Source organism: Dermochelys coriacea, chromosome 7 (assembly GCF_009764565.3).
Source record: "Dermochelys coriacea isolate rDerCor1 chromosome 7, rDerCor1.pri.v4, whole genome shotgun sequence".
In the NCBI taxonomy this organism is placed as follows: domain Eukaryota; kingdom Metazoa; phylum Chordata; order Testudines; family Dermochelyidae; genus Dermochelys; species Dermochelys coriacea.
The window spans coordinates 114,796,551-114,814,026 of record NC_050074.1 but is presented as its reverse complement, the minus strand read 5'-3'; the positions used below and the strand labels follow the sequence as shown (position 1 = coordinate 114,814,026).

Sequence of the window (17,476 nt, the reverse complement as noted above, 5' to 3'; positions counted from 1 at the left end):
GAACGGCAACACCACAACTCAAAAACTTCAAGGGAAAATCTGCTTTTACCACTGTGTTCCTGTAGCCATATTTCCATGAGCCAAATTGAAGGTTCCCTTTAGTAACACTGAAAAAAACAAGTGTCCTGTAGTGGCTGACTCATTATCTCCACACAAAAAATCATGTAACTGAAAACTTCACTGTTCAATCACAGAAATGTGTTACGTCCTATCCCATCCTTCATTTACTATCACAGTTGTAAGCTCTTCAGAGCGAGGATCTAATGGTCATCTCTCTGTCCCTGTGGTAATTCAGCTCCCTCTGTTTTTGCAATATACATATTTAAAGAGAACCAAGTGCAAGGAACCATGTCCAGTTGCTTTCCTCTTCTCCAAATCAGATTAAGGTGACCAGATGTCTCGATTTTATAGGGACAGTCCCAATATTCGTGTCTTTTTCTTAAATGGTCACCTATTACCCCCCACACTCTGTCCCGATTTTTCAGGATTGCTGTCTGGTCACCCTAAATCAAACTGTTACTGTTTGTGATTTAGACCGTGCACACAGTCTGAACTGATTTGTTCAGGAGAAGCGAGAGAAGAAATTCTTAGCGAGGATTGTAGGATGTGTCATTCACACTGTGTTATGACAGATGAATTAAAAGCACTCTTGCAAATCAGAGTAAAGCAGAAATCACCCTGGATATATTCCACTGTTTCTCAATCTTTTGTGATGGCGAACCCCCTTGGATTTAAAAATAAAATAAAATAAAAGTGACCTCACTATTAAGACTTGAAAGAATTGTAACCCCTTACCTTAAATATAATGAAGTAAATAATTAATAATACTCAGGGCCAGCATGAGGGAGTGGCAAGCAGGGCAACTGCCCAGGGCCCCAAACCATAGAGCCCTAGGTGGTTGGCTTACGCCGAAGCCCGAGCCCTGCTGCCTGGGACTGAAGCATGTAACTTAGCTTTGCGGGGCCCCTTGTGGCGTGAGGCCCCACGCAATTGCCTTGCTTGCCACCCCCTAACACTGGCCCTGCACTTACACCCTAAACCCATCCCAGGTTGAGAAACACTAATATATTCTATCATCCTTTCACATTTTCCACTTCAATATCGCTATCTTTAAAGTACTATTCCAAAATCCATCTGTAGATTGCCAAGTTAAAAAGTAAACCACGATTTTTTTAATCATTTTAGTGCCACTAAGCAAGAAAATGGCATAGCAACTATACTGGACTCATTATGATCTTACTTCATGGTATTGATTTACTAACCTTGTGTGAATCCATTTCAGTTTTCAATTTGTTTTGGGCCCATTTTACTTTGATGATATAAGAATTGATTTCTTCTTTCAATTTTTCTATTTCTCTGTTGAATCTAGTGGCTTCACCTTCCTTAAAAAAAAAAAAAAGGAACAAACATCCACAGATTACATTTTATTGAGTTTAAATCCCAATTTTTATACAGCTACAAAATTAGACTCATACATGAGTGACAAATAGATTTCATCTATAAGGCCCCGAACCTGCAAAAAACTGCATACTGTTAGCCACGCTAACGGTTTACAGGACTGGGTCTTAAAGCCTTAATTGTCTAGGTCTATGGGCTCCCAGTGAGACACTGCCTCTCTGTCCATGTGCGTTGTTGCCACATTTGTGATCAGAGGAGAGGTTCTAGCTGAAGCAACCTTGATTAATTCTGAGACAGTTTCTAGCAGACTGTTTTCCAGAAGGACTTTTTTGACTGGAATTGCATAGATCCATGACAGACTAGACATACTGATCTTCTGAACAAGTGGCAAAGCCCCTTTTTCTTTTTGCAGGCGTAAGGGAAAGATGCAGGTTGGGGGGGGGGGTGTCAAATTGTAGGAGGATATAGCAGAAAATGTGAGGTTTACTGACTTTTGTGGGTAGTCTGACAGAAGCATTGTGTACATTGGATATTTGACTAAATGGACTATTATTGGAAAAAAGTGTAAATTATTCAAATAATGAGAGGACAACTGCCTAGATAGGTGCCAGATATATTAGGTCAGGTACCATTAGGCTGCACCTAAATATAGTTGTTTACATCAGTGCAAAGTGGGTGTAAAACACTATCAAATCAGACCGCTATTGTTTGACACATTTTGCACTGAAGTAAATGACTACACAAGGTGAAGGGCAACAGTGATTGTTGGCCAAAAGATGTACACCACACAAATCACCGCTCTATTTTTCTTCAAGTGAACATCCAGTGGTATTAATAGCAAAGCATATTACTGAGATAACCTTAGATACCAACAGCTACAAACTAATATTTGCAATTAAAAAACCCGTGCATTATAATATAACCCCAGCAGCCAAATAATATTTCTGAAATAACAGATCTACCTTAACTAAAACAGGTTTAGAAAAGCACCATGTGAGGGCAGCAGAATCACTCTAATATAAGTCTCCAAGCAATGTTATCCTGACTGTTAAGCTAGAAGTTAGACCTACCAGCTACGTTTTGTTTTGCTGACCTGAACAGGTCACACTGTCCATTCCAATCTGCTTAATTCTTAGGAGCAGGAATGGCAATGACATACATAAAAACTATGCTCCAGGAACCAAAGTTCTCAAGTTTCAATAAGATGGTTCTTTTGATCTTCTTCCTCTTGTGAGCAATGATCACTTGGACCAATGATCATGATCAAATCCATTAGAGTAGACTGAACCCTCTCTGTTCTGGGGAGAATACTGGATCTTTCAGGAGCATAAAATCAGGTTGTTTGTTTTTTTTAATTAGTTTAAACAATTATTACATTTTAAAATTTTGAGACTGCTGGTAGTTTAAATGTAGTGTCAAGGCAAGAGACAAACACTTATAATGAGCATTTGCTGAACCTTAGTACTTAAGGAAGGTATCTGCACAGATGCCTCAAAATTCAGTCAGTCAAACAATCCTGTGGAAGAGTACAAGGGAAAGGGCCTGATACAGTTCTTGCAACATGTGTGGAGCTCTTACTGACTTCCAAAAAGGAGCGAAGGCTTTGATGGCTTGGCCTATTTTAAAAATCAATTTTAAAAATCCAGTATGGACAGCCACAGGGGAAAAAAAAAAGTATATAACAAAATTCTACAGTGTTTATAAATCTTCACTGTTTGTAAAAGAAGTGATGATCTATAATATAATGGCTGCAAAAAGAAAATTGTGCTGTTAGAATGCTACAAACTTCAGTTCAGAAGAACACATAGGAATCTCAGGAAGATGACAATAAGATCTCATTTCCCCCCCACAACCCACAAAAAAATATATTGACATAAAATGGGTCTTTTGCAGCCACACAGTAAAAGGGAACTTAATAAGATATCACAATTATTAAATGAAAGGTGACACATAAGTGCTTTCCTGATTATTTAAATAGTGCTTTTAACCCTTTCTTTAAAAGCACCTTGGTTTCATAGAGCTGGTGCAATCTTCCTTTTTCCTGAGAAAGTTGTTTGATTTTATTCACGTGCTTTTCAATTTCTTTATTTGCATCTCTTAGTCTTCTCTCCAGTAACTCCTTTTCCTTTCGGAGATCTAGAGACTCTTTTTCTCCTCGAACATACTTCATCACCATAGTTTCCTTTTCTTGGCGTGCCTCTTCACATTTCTTGTTTGCCTTTAAAAATGTAAATTTAGCCATAAGTTTACATTTCACTGATGATAGTTTTTATACATGAACAATGGATACTCACAGAAATCCAACACAGTAATTAAAACATAACTGAAGGAAAGTCTTAAAGTCCCCAATTCCGAAAGCAAGGTACACACACTGGCTTAACATTACTACCATGAGCAGTCCCCCTGATTTAAATGGGACTACTCAGAGTAGTAACTAATGTGTTTAAGTATTTGCAAGCTAAAAGCTAAATATTTTACTTCAGCTGCATAATCAGCAGGCTGGTGCAGTTGGAATGTATCTGATGACTCCAAAATGGAGAATATATTCTTGATAACTCCTAAGAGGAAAAATATTTTTGCAGATATCCAGTTCCATTCCTCAGTTATTGTCCCTCCGCTAAATAATTTAACAATTACTATTCAGCTGTACATCATTTCTCACATAGAGACTCTGTTGTCCAGATATTGCTAATATTGTTTCATTAAGGAAAACAAAAATTATGTTCTAAAATTCTTGTAACACAGAGAAAGCCTTTGACTTAGCAAAATCTTAAGGAAGAAAACAGATGACCTTCCAGCAACATAAAATGAGGTGAAAATATTATTTTGTTGTATCGTTTTAATTGTGCTTGAAAAGATCAGATTTCACTGGTAAGCCTGCATAATTGTGGACTGACTTCTCCCTCCATTCAAAACCAAAGTAAATACTGATCAAATCAAAATTTACAGGGAAACAATCATTCCAGGGCTTTTTATTTTCCATATAAATACACAAATGAAAGAGCGTGGCCAGACAAAGCATATGTGAGTGTTACTGGCTCTACAAAAGGTTACAAATACTTGAAAGCTCACTAACCATCAAAATGCATGAATAATTGAATCCTATTAATTTAAAAAAAAGTTTGGAAGCCTTGGTGTATCAATTTTCAACATATCTACTGACTGCAACGCTCAGGCTGCTGAATGTTTCCTACAGCAAGCTAATTCTTTAATGAGAGATTCAATTATTAAAACTTCAAAGGAATTCAAAATTACCTGGTCCATACGAAATGCCATCTCTTTATGCAATTGCTGAATAGTATTTTTGACTGCAGCATCTTGTGTTACAAGTTTGTCTTTAGCAGTTTTAACTTCTTTTTTAAGCTCTTCTACTTTTGATTCTAACTGTAAAGCAAACATTAGCAGATAATTATAGAAAAGTCAGTAAAGATTCCATCAAATTTTGTACATACATTTCTTACAAATTAGAGGTTACAGCATTTTTAAAATATATACTGCGCTTGCCAAACTCTAATCAAACTGCAACAATCACTAGTAACAGCCCAGCTTTTGTATTACAATACTAAAGATGAAAGGAACTGAGATCATCATCTGTCAAGGGCTTATTGCATCATACTAAGCATAACCTCTGGACTAGAATAAATTACTGTGTGAAAAGGTAAAGAGAAATGGGTCAAATTTGGAGGTTCTTTTAAACCAGGGGTGGCCAAACCGTGGCTCGTGAACCACATACGGCTCTTTTACTGTTGAAGTACGGTGCGCGGAACCCCTCCCCACAACTTCACCCCCGCCCATTCTCCACCTACCAGACTGCAGGGGGAAGCTCAGGACCTCTTCCTTGCAGTGGGGTGGTAGGGTAGGGGCTTCTGTCCAACGGGAGGGGGGTCTTTGGGCTTCAGCCCCACAGGGTGTGTCTATTGGGGCTCAGGGCTTCAGCATGAGTGCCCCCTGAAGACTGTCGTATGTGGCTCGGAGGATCAGTAAGTTTGGCCACCCCTGTTACAAACGCTTTCTTTGCTTAGGTAATGTTTCACTGAGCAAGGACAGAATAAAAATTGAGAGCTCGGCATTACGTCCTACATTTTTATGCAGTTGCCTATAAAAATTCTAATTAGTCTCTCAACTTTAGAGGTTTCTTTTCATTTTCACTAACAAAAAGGAAAGAGGACAGATTACTGTTTACATCTCTTCTGAATCTCTGTAAGCTATTTGTGGAGACATCTGTAGAAAATTCCTCCTTTTGTCTATCTACACACAATAACTAGTCTCAAAAGGGAGTGCAATTCTTTAATATGTTAAGATTCTTCTAATATCACCAATTGCAACAATGCCTTAAGTCAATGATTCTCAAACTGTGGTCCCAATCCCATTTTAATGGTGTTGCCAGGGCTGTCTTAGGCTTGCTTGGGTCCGGGACCAAAGCCTGAGGGCTTCAGCCCTGGGCATCACGATTCAGGTTACAGGCCCCCTGCCTGGAGCTGAAGTCATTGGGCTTCAGCTTTGGCCCCCGCACCGGGGACTTGGGCTGGCTCAGGCTTTGGTACCCCCTCCTGGAGTCATGTAGTAATTTTTATTGTCCGAAGGGGGTCACAATGCAATGAAGGCTGGCTAACCTAGTGAGGAGGGCTTTAAACTAGGTTCACCGGGGGAAGGAGACCAAAGCCCTGAGGTAAGTGGGAAAGCGGGATACCGGGAGGAAGCACAGGCAGGAAGGTCTGTGAGGGGAGGGCTCCTGCCTCATACTGGGAATGAGGGGCGATCAACAGGTTATCTCAAGTGCTTATATATAAATGCACAAAGCCTTGGAAACAAGCAGGGAGAACTGGAGGTCCTGGTGATGTCAAGGAATTATGACGTGATTGGAATAACAGAGACTTGGTGGGATAACTCACATGACTGGAGTACAGTCATGGATGGTTATAAACTGTTCAGGAAGGACAGGCAGGGCAGAAAAGGTGGGGGAGTAGCACTGTATGTAAGGGAGCAGTATGACTGCTCAGAGCTCCGGTACGAAACTGTGGAAAAACCTGAGTGTCTCTGGATTAAGTTTAGAAGTGTGTGCAACAAGAGTGATGTCATGGTGGGAGTCTGCTATAGACCACCGGACCAGGGGGATGAGGTGGATGAGGCTTTCTTCCGGCAACTCACGGAAGCTACTAGATCGCATGCCCTGATTCTCATGGGTGACTTTAATTTTCCTGATATCTGCTGGGAGAGCAATACAGCGGTGCATAGACAATCCAGGAAGTTTTTGGAAAGCGTAGGGGACAATTCCTGGTGCAAGTGCTAGGGGAGCCAACTAGGGGGAGCGCTTTTCTTGACCTGCTGCTCACAAACCGGGTAGAATTAGTGGGGGAAGCAAAAGTGGATGGGAATCTGGGAGGCAGTGACCATGAGTTGGTTGAGTTCAGGATCCTGACGCAGGGAAGAAAGGTAAGCAGCAGGATACGGACCCTGGACTTCAGGAAAGCAGACTTTGACTCCCTCAGGGAACAGATGGCCAGGATCCCCTGGGGGACTAACATGAAAGGGAAGGGAGTCCAGGAGAGCTGGCTGTATTTCAAGGAATCCCTGTTGAGGTTACAGGGACAAACCATCCCGATGAGTCGAAAGAATAGTAAATATGGCAGGCGACCAGCTTGGCTTAATGGTGAAATCCTAGCGGATCTTAAACATAAAAAAGAAGCTTACAAGAAGTGGAAGCTTGGACATATGACCAGGGAAGAGTATAAAAATATTGCTCGGGCATGTAGGAAAGATATCAGGAGGGCCAAATCGCACCTGGAGCTGCAGCTAGCAAGAGATGTCAAGAGTAACAAGAAGGGTTTCTTCAGGTATGTTGGCAACAAGAAGAAAGCCAAGGAAAGTGTGGGCCCCTTACTGAATGAGGGAGGCAAGCTAGTGACAGAGGATGTGGAAAAAGCTAATGTACTCAATGCTTTTTTGCCTCTGTTTTCACTAACAAGGTCAGCTCCCAGACTGCTGTGCTGGGCAACACAAAATGGGGAAGAGATGGCCAGCCCTCTGTAGAGATAGAGGTGGTTAGGGACTATTTAGAAAAGCTGGACGTGCACAAGTCCATGGGGCCGGACGAATTGCATCCGAGAGTGCTGAAGGAATTGGCGGCTGTGATTGCAGAGCCCTTGGCCATTATCTTTGAAAACTCGTGGCGAACGGGGGAAGTCCCGGATGACTGGAAAAAGGCTAATGTAGTGCCCATCTTTAAAAAAGGGAAGAAGGAGGATCCTGGGAACTACAGGCCGGTCAGCCTCACCTCAGTCCCTGGAAAAATCATGGAGCAGGTCCTCAAAGAATCAATCCTGAAGCACTTAGAGGAGAGGAAAGTGATCAGGAACAGTCAGCATGGATTCACCAAGGGAAGGTCATGCCTGACTAATCTAATCGCCTTTTATGATGAGATTACTGGTTCTGTGGATGAAGGGAAAGCAGTGGATGTATTGTTTCTTGACTTTAGCAAAGCTTTTGACACGGTCTCCCACAGCATTCTTGTCAGCAAGTTAAGGAAGTATGGGCTGGATGAATGCACTATAAGGTGGGTAGAAAGCTGGCTAGATTGTCGGGCTCAACGGGTAGTGATCAATGGCTCCATGTCTAGTTGGCAGCCGGTGTCAAGTGGAGTGCCCCAGGGGTCGGTCCTGGGGCCCGTTTTGTTCAATATCTTCATAAATGATCTGGAGGATGGTGTGGATTGCACTCTCAGCAAATTTGCAGATGATACTAAACTGGGAGGAGTGGTAGATACGCTGGAGGGGAGGGATAGGATACAGAAGGACCTAGACAAATTGGAGGATTGGGCCAAAAGAAATCTAATGAGGTTCAATAAGGATAAATGCAGGGTCCTGCACTTAGGATGGAAGAATCCAATGCACCGCTACAGACTAGGGACCGAATGGCTCGGCAGCAGTTCTGCGGAAAAGGACCTAGGGGTGACAGTGGACGAGAAGCTGGATATGAGTCAGCAGTGTGCCCTTGTTGCCAAGAAGGCCAATGGCATTTTGGGTTGTATAAGTAGGGGCATAGCGAGCAGATCGAGGGACGTGATCGTTCCCCTCTATTCGACACTGGTGAGGCCTCATCTGGAGTACTGTGTCCAGTTTTGGGCCCCACACTACAGGAAGGATGTGGATAAATTGGAAAGAGTACAACGAAGGGCAACGAAAATGATTAGGGGTCTAGAGCACATGACTTATGAGGAGAGGCTGAGGGAGCTGGGATTGTTTAGTCTGCAGAAGAGAAGAATGAGGGGGGATTTGATAGCTGCTTTCAACTACCTGAAAGGGGGTTTCAAAGAGGATGGCTCTAGACTGTTCTCAATGGTAGCAGATGACAGAACGAGGAGTAATGGTCTCAAGTTGCAATGGGGGAGGTTTAGATTGGATATTAGGAAAAACTTTTTCACTAAGAGGGTGGTGAAACACTGGAATGCGTTACCTAGGGAGGTGGTAGAATCTCCTTCCTTAGAGGTTTTTAAGGTCAGGCTTGACAAAGCCCTAGCTGGGATGATTTAACTGGGACTTGGTCCTGCTTTGAGCAGGGGGTTGGACTAGATGACCTTCTGGGGTCCCTTCCAACCCTGATATTCTATGATTCTATGATTCTATGATAAGTTTGAGAACCCCTGCCTTATGTGGTCAACAGCTGCAGCATTCCCAGATTCATTTGTAACTTTAGCCTTCAATCTTGAGTTTATATACAATTATCTGTAACTGGCAATTTGTATATAGTACAGTATTTAAACTAACAAATATATAACCCTTAAAGGTGGCCTCACACATGATGCGTGCACTACAGAAAACTGGCAGGCCCAAATGGCAATATAATTTTCAGATAAATGCAGTATACAGTGCATGCCAAGGTTGCGTTTTGCAATTTGAGTATGACTCCTGTTGCTAACATTTAGTCATCCAGCCATCTTCAAATGGGAACTGAAGGCACTTACAGGATTGGGCCCAAGGAGCCCCAGTACCCAGAGATGCTGAGCATGTGGAACTCCCATTGACTTCAATAGACTTCTACATGCTTAACATTTCAGTGGTTCGAAGCCAAAGATAGTAGTAAGAGCTTTCAACAAACTAATAAGGCTTTGTGGGATGGAAGAATGAGTCAACAAACGCGTGGGCTACATTAGCATTGGGAGTTTGTTCCCTCCTTCGCTCACACACACAATGCCGGCTAGAAACTCCTACTAACATCAATGACAGTTAAATGTACATGCCAATGAAAGGTTAGACAGCATAGTCAGCTCTTTTGTTATCTGTACCTGTTTAATAATGTTGAGGTGCTGCTTTTCTGTTTCTGTTCGTTTTTTCAATTCATCTTTTAACTTGTCCTTTTCTGAACAAATATCCAAAATCAGTTCCTGATGCTTTTTGTTTTCTTTAATCAATCTGTAAAGATGAAATAAAATTGCTTTGCTTTGTTGTCTGTGTGGACAACAAGGAAAAGTGATCCAAACAATTGGGCACTGGTACTTTTTAACCCAGAACTGCTTTGTTGCACACCCTTATATGCAAGGCTTTTACAAAACTGCAGACAGATCCTTAGCTACACTGCAGTAATTGATGTGACACTAACAATGTGGCTGGCACTAAGGTAAGCGATTACTTGCATGGTCTCCATCACCATGACACTAGAGTACTTCCAACATGTAAGTGTAAAGTCACAACAATGGATGTAAACATACAGATATTATCTTCATTTTACGGTTGTGCAGAGTGATGTGACTTGCCCAAGGTCACACAGGAAGCCTGCAACACAGCAAGAAATTGCACCCAGTCAGGTCCCTTAACCACAAGATCATCTTCTCTCCCCCACCTGTAGGTAGTTCAAATGTTTTAAAATAGTTTGTTCCTTTACAGTAGTGGTTCTCAAACAGGTGTACATGTGCCCCTGGGGGTACGCAGAGGTCTTCCAAGGGGGAAAACAACTCATCTAAATATGTGCCTAGTTTTACAACAGATTACATAAAAAGCACTAGCAAAGTCAGTACACACTAAAATTTCATACAATGACTTGTTTATACTGCTCTATAGACTATACTCTGAAATTCAAGTACAATATTTATATTCAAATTCATTTATTTTCTAATTCTGTGGTAAAAATGAGAAAGTAAGCAATGTTTCAATAATAGTGTGCTGTGACACTTGTATTTTTAGGTCTGATTTTGTAAGCAAATAGTTTAAGTGAGGTGTAACGTGGGGGTACACAAGACAAATCAGATTCCTGAAAGGGGTACAGTAGTTTGGAAAGGTTGAGAGCCTCTGCTTTACAGTATAACAGTTTGAAGGCCGAATCAAAGCTGTAGCCTAAATGATAGCATATTTGTGTTGATGATTATGGCTACATACTGCAGCATTCCAGAAGTGATACAGAAGACAGTTATACCTATAACTCAGGGGTAAAGTTTTCAAAAGTGCCTTAGGGTCCAATTTACAAAGTACTTAGGAGTCTAAAGATGCAGACAGGCACCAAGGGGGATTTTCAGAAACACCTAAACAGGTTAGTTAACTTCAAGGCACTTAGGGGAGTGGAGAGAGTTGCAGGGCTCACTGTTTTGGAAAGGGTATATAAAAGGCAGAAGAGAAGCAGCACTGGTTTGTCTGCATCTCTTTAAGACAGTGATCAGTACACAAGACTGATCTGCTACAATCAAGTATTTACAAATGAGGGGCACAGTAAACAAACAGGTAAAACCCAGCTAACTGGCTTGTACACAATACCATGGAATTACTACCATCTAGACACCCACTGCCTTCAAATCCCACTCCCCAAAACACTCCCAAATTCTTTGTAATTGCTTTATGCATAATGTACACATGCCAGACTACAAAGTCACCGTTTTTTTATACTTGGTATGTTTTCTGATAGCAAGATTACCAAAATCATAGCAGATCTCTCCAGAATCCCATGCTTTGAACAGGAAGTTCTCTCTGGAAGATTTTTTTTTTTTTAAAATATGGTCATCCATTACTGTGGTATCACAAAAAGAACAGGAGTACCTGTGGCACCTTAGAGACTAACAAATTTATTTGAGCATAAGCTTTCGTCTCTAAGGTGCCACAAGTACTCCTTTTCTTTTTGCGAATACAGACTAACACTGCTGCTACTCTGAAACCTGTCATATCACAGTTCCTCCCACAAGAAGTTAACACAAAAAATACAGAGATATATAAATAAAAGCCACTTTCACTTCCAGCCCTGTCAGCAGGAAAAAGAGTTTAAAGTGGAAGGTTAGGTTTTTCAAGTGAGCAAATGCCTCTCATGTTATACAGAGAAAGCAGTATGAAAGATAAAAGGAGAACCAAGAACTCAAGCAGTGAGCTGAGAGAGTGTTTGAACAATCTTCGTTCAATAAAACTGAGTTAACAATTCGACTACAAAAATTTCTTGTAGCAAACTTTGTATATATACAGTAAATTATGAATTTCAAAAGCTTTCCTGTAACTTACTACTGTGTTACCAGATGTTATTTCAATGTTATTTGATGCTTGAAGATGTATGCTTGAAGATGTATGCAATCCCTTAATTGCTTCATACTTTTATGAGAACTGAATTAAAGATTTCCTTTTCAAGCCTTCTTTTTAAAATCCAAACTTGGCCATCTCAAAAACTGGCAGAGGAAACTTTAAGTTAACAATCATAACTGGTTTAACAATTGGTACAGTGGATGAAATTCTTCTGGAGGAGATACAAGCATGAAACTGAATAAAAATTAGAGAGTGGATTAATTTATCATATTTGACAAAGGATTCATGTCACCAGTACTTTGATGGAGTTAACAAGTAATTCTAACTAATGTAGACTAACTCACCAAGGATTTCAGATTAAGGATTAGCAAATGTCTGTTCAGTTCATTCAACAAGAAGTTAGAGGTCTATGTATACTCATTGTACATATTTGTAAATTAAATTTAGAATGATTATCGAGTTTGTAAAATAAATAAATAAATAAACAAAATGATTAATTAAATAAAAAACCTCATTTACACAACATCGTTAAAAAGAGTTAATATAAGCCAAAATCATGACAGGGTTAACAGCAACAACTAAGACCACATAAGTTTCACAACATGGAGGTTGTAACTCCACAATATACAAGTCAGGATGCTCTTGCACATACTTATTTGTCCTGAGGTTAATCTAGATACTCACTTCTTTATTGTTTGCTCCTGTTGGAGGTATTTATCTTGCACACATTTTTCAAAAATTGCTAAGGCATGTTCACCCTTCCTCATTCCATTTGGGAGCTTACGCTCTTTCGTAAAATCTGTAGCTAACAGTTCAGATTCTATTTCTTCTAACAAAGCCTCCTGTGATGATGATGATTGTATTGTGGAAATAAGTTTCTTGGTGCAGTCTGTGTCATAAGGGCTTTCAGAATAGATTCTATTGCTAGATTTTTTCGTGAAGTCAGACTCCCCCCTTAGCTCCTGCAGGATTTCCATTAGGGATTGTTCTGTGCCATTACTTTTTGAAACCTGTTGTTCAAAATCTTCACCAGGCAAATATTCTGCATTCACAGAGTCTTCTACTTGTCTTTCAGAACATATATTAGCACAGGAATCCCCGCCTCCACTACAATCAGGTGAAAGCTGCAGCTCCTGTGCTTCACTTATGGCTCCATCCCCTCTTATGTCAATAGTTGTTACATTGTAGTTTGATGCCAATAATTTAGGTTCCCTTTCCAAGCTGGAATCCTCATCACCAATATAACCAACATCTGAGCAGTCCTTCACTTCAGAAGTCTTGCTTGTGCTCTCATTACTTGATGAGCCGGCAGGTGTATTGTCTTCCTTTGATAGATTGACTGGCTCCAATATGCTCTGTATTTCCGGTAAACACTCTTCCATCCTTCCGTTTTAGGAATCTAGAAAGAGAATTTGGACAATATATTACATTCAAAAAGTCAAGATTGAAACGGGGGAGAGGAAAAAATACTTGGTTGGAAGTTCAGATACTGGAGGAAGGAGAATAATTTTGTTTACATTGCCAATGGTTAGCCAATGTTTTTGTCTGTTAAACATTTGAACATTCACTGTTCCAACAATTATAAATCTCTTATTTAAAAAAAGAAGTTCAGGGGACGGGGGAAGGATATCAGACACTGAAATTTAACCTAATTTTTATGTAGTAGAGGTTTTTTTTCTCCCTTTCAGTAACTCTTGCAGGGAGGAAACTGTAGAGGTGGCAAAGGTTTTGTTAATTCTACTGTGTTTTTAAAAAACAAAAACCAAGCACTTCCTGCTACTTTCAGATAAAAATAGCAAAAACAATGCTTCCAAAGAATAAAATACTGTAAAGGTTTCATTTTAAGCTTGTCAATGAAGATGATTTAAAGACCCACAACAATGATGCCTTAGAGTACAAGGTCTCTTGCTATAGAGTGGAAACCACCAGCCATTCATAACAATCCTTCGGGGGTCCACAGGTTTTTCTTCCTTCACCGTCAGTGAGCACACATAATATACACTAGTTTCTCATCAACAAGTACTGACTGATCAGTTCTTTGCTTGTTGTGACTCTTGAGTTATGCATCGAGGTTTCTAGACCCAGAAAACTGGAGGGTTTCACCTTCTTCCCCACATGGAGCTACAACCGATCAATGCCCAGCTACTGGATTTTCAGTCAGTGAGTCTCCAAGGAATCCCCTCAGGCTACACATGGTGAAGCTTCTCCTCAGCCCTTGCCATGCTGGCCAGCACCTTGAGCAGTAGCTTGTATGGCTTCAGCTATCACTAAACAAAGGGACATCTAATTGGTTTCTCTTTTAGCTTGAATTAAGGGTGCTTAATATACCCATCAACTTTACCAGGTCTGTGATCCACTGCCACCATTAATGCTTTCCACTATAATATGTGGATGCAGCTGGAAACAATGAGGAGCCACCTGCCTAGCTGACTCTACTAGGAGGAGACAGGAACACCACCCAGGGATGGAAGCCAGCAGCTACACGGGAGCTGCCAGCCATCAACATGAGGAAAACGTACAGGAGAGTGGAGAGTGAGGCAGACAGAGACAATATCAGAGGAGGAGCACACCAGGGAGAGCATCAGATGCCTGGGCAACATGGGTAGGGAAGCCTGTGGAGATTAGCAAGTTACAGGAACAGAACACATAGGAGAAAAGATATACTGAAGACAACAACAATCAGCTGTTTTCAAAAAGGACAACTCACTTTTCAGACCCTTTAAAAGAGATGCAAAACACTTTCCTCTCATCACTTTCCACACAAGATGCAATGCTCTGGAGCTGCTGAAGATTAAATCATCGGGAACAGGCGGGGAGATAGTCTGTGCCGTCACGACTGAATGGAGGTGGTGTACAAGACACTATTACCATGTAGTCTGCACTATGAAAGAGTGAACTATGCCTGCTGCAGCTCCTTTGCTTTCATACAGCATTGGGGCTGATTCCTGTTGTACTCTTCCACCAGTATCCCCTGTGCAATCTCTTCATAGATGTTCACATTCTGCAACTAGGCTGCAGCTGTGTCTGCACTGTCTTGTCTCCCCAGAGACCCAGGGGAACCTGTACTTCCGTCTACTCCAGGCAACTGCACATCTAGAACATGTAACTGGCATGGACAGTTGCTCACAACAAGGGAGAGCTGCTCAGTGTGCTCACTTAGGTGGGCAATCAGGAAAAAGTATTTAAAAAATAAACATCAACGTATGGGGGAAATGACTTCTGACCTCCATGACCCTGCACTGGTGTTCACAACTGTAGCCAGAGTGGTCACCGTCAGGCACTGTGGGACAACTGCTGGATGACTGTTATAGTAGACATTGGTCATACAGTGTCTATGCTCACATTACATTGACCTCAGTAGGTTGACCATGCCTTAACACTGTTGGGGGGGGGGGATGTTATTGCATCGCCATAGCAAGGCGTTTATATCAGCAAGAGACAAATTTGAACATAGACATATGCACAAATAGGTTGACGTAAGTCGCCTTGCGTGAACCTAACTTGGTAGTTTAGACCATGCCTAAAAAAGTAAGTCATACCAAAATAACAGTCTACAGGAGTTTTATTGCCCCACCTTGACCCAGGTCTCAGAGTCACAGACTTTAAGGCCAGAAAGGACCATCACGATCATCTAGTCTGACTTCCTGAATATCACAGGCCACAGAACCTCACCCTCCCACCCCTGCAATAGGCCCACACCTCTGGCTCAGTTACTTAAGTCCTCAAATGTTGATTTAAAGACTTCAAGTTTCAGAGTATCCACCACTTATCATAGTTCAAACTAGCAAGTGACCTGTGAGAAAGCCCAAGACCTATGGAACTCTTCATTTTGGTGTACATCTTAATATGAACTCCAGAAACAAATGTGTTTCATCTGTCTTTCTCAGCACACTTTTGCACTGGGGAACATCTTTATGGTGCAACAGTTGGCTTTATGAAAGCAACATCTTGCTAGATAATATTATCAATGCTCTCTGTTCTGAGATAACAAAAAGAACATGAAGCAGTGCCATGTGTTCAAAGTACCACACTTGTATTTCTATTAACCTTGCATTAAAGCATCTGAACACAAAATCTACCTCCAAGTCTTCACTGATATGTCATCATTGTTTTATTTCTGCGGCAACTTCGTTGTTTTACATTGTGTATTCGGAAAATCTGGTGTACTCAGATTTGAACTGGATACAATTTTTCATACAACTTCTTTTTTTTTTTTGAGAAAAATGCCAGTTTCAGTCAACTAGAAACTATTTGTGAATTTGACACAAATTTGCAGAATACTTATAGCAGAAAGATGATTTTGGGACTTAGACGCTATTCACAAAACAGAAGATGGTGTTGCTGCTGTGCAGACTGACTTATAACTTTTAGCCCGGTGGTTAGGGCACTTATCTGGCATGTGGGACACCTAGATTCTTTCAATCTCTCCTGTTGAAGCTGTTCGTGTGTGTGTGTGTGTGTGTGTGTGTGTGTGTGTGTGTGTGTGTGTGTGTGAATAGATAGATAGTCAGTCAGTCATTGGAGAAGGGACATGAACTTGGGTCTCCCCCTTCCAGATTAGTGCCCTAACCATCAGGCAACGGAGTCACTTACTCTCTCTGGCCCAATGACTAATCATGTATTTTATACAAAATGGAACACCTTCAACAGGAGACACAGAGGCCCCACATCAGAATATTCTATAGCCCAGTGGCTAAAGAACTCTCCTGCAGTGTGTGAAACTTGTGGACACATCTACACTGGAAAAAAAAATGAAATTCAATTAAAAAAAGGCATGAGTGAGTCTCAGAACCCAGGTCTACAGACTCAGACTTGCAGGCCTTGCCTAGAGTGCTAAAAATAGCAAATGCAGACATTCCATTCAGCGCATCGGTGAGTGGGGGTGGGTCTCAGAGCCCACTGGACCTTGCGATTTAGCACCAGAAGCCAAGTCTGTAGACTGAGGCTCTGAAATTCGCCATGGCTTTTTCTTTTTGCTTTCTGCAGTGTAGACATACCCCGAAGTTCAAATCTCTGCTCCACATCAGGCAGGGGATGAGAGGGGGATGGAAGTACTGAACTTGGACCTCTCATAGCCCAGGTGAGTGCCATAAGCACAGGCAGTCCCACCCCTTTTGTGAGTCTAACCCCTCATTTTATTTGATTTTTCATTTTGGGTCAATCCAACCATTTAGTATGATCTGAAATTTGTTAACTTCATTTCACTGAAATTTTTCTGAATTTAGTGTCGGTTCAAACTGATTTCAGAGTAGCAGCCGTGTTAGTCTGTATTCGCAAAAAGAAAAGGAGTACTTGTGGCACCTTAGAGACTAACAAATTTATTAGAGCATAAGCTTTCGTGAGCTACAGCTCACTTCAGCAAAATGCATCCAATGAAGTGAGCTGTAGCTCACGAAAGCTTATGCTCTAATAAATTTGTTAGTCTCTAAGGTGCCACAAGTACTCCTTTGGTTCAAACTGAATTTCTTTTCCATTTTTCTTATTTTATTTTCTTGATTTTAAAATGTGCATTTAGTTATACAAAAATAACAGAAAAGATTTAGAATAATTTGTGTTCCTAATGACACCTGCTGTTTAGTGCATTCAGCACA

General features: G+C 41.1%; 1 protein-coding gene across 3 annotated transcripts in view; it reads right to left on the bottom strand.

The window, feature by feature from the left end:
- The window catches only part of CCDC186 (coiled-coil domain containing 186), a 60,908-nt gene that overhangs the window by 24,353 nt on the left and 19,079 nt on the right, over positions 1-17,476 (bottom strand). For 2 of the 3 annotated variants that reach the window (XM_038410444.2, XM_038410445.2), the window contains exons 2-6: positions 12,570-13,284; positions 9,680-9,806; positions 4,654-4,782; positions 3,404-3,616; positions 1,263-1,382 (exon numbers count right to left, since the gene is read on the bottom strand). In XM_038410444.2, coding sequence (XP_038266372.1) covers positions 1,263-1,382; positions 3,404-3,616; positions 4,654-4,782; positions 9,680-9,806; positions 12,570-13,267 — 1,287 coding nt within the window. In that variant the 5' untranslated portion in view covers positions 13,268-13,284. Of the gene's footprint in view, positions 1-1,262; positions 1,383-3,403; positions 3,617-4,653; positions 4,783-9,679; positions 9,807-12,569; positions 13,285-14,303; positions 14,308-14,367; positions 14,510-17,476 lie in introns of those variants that run through there. The other variant, XM_043518468.1, reaches the window with a different exon arrangement.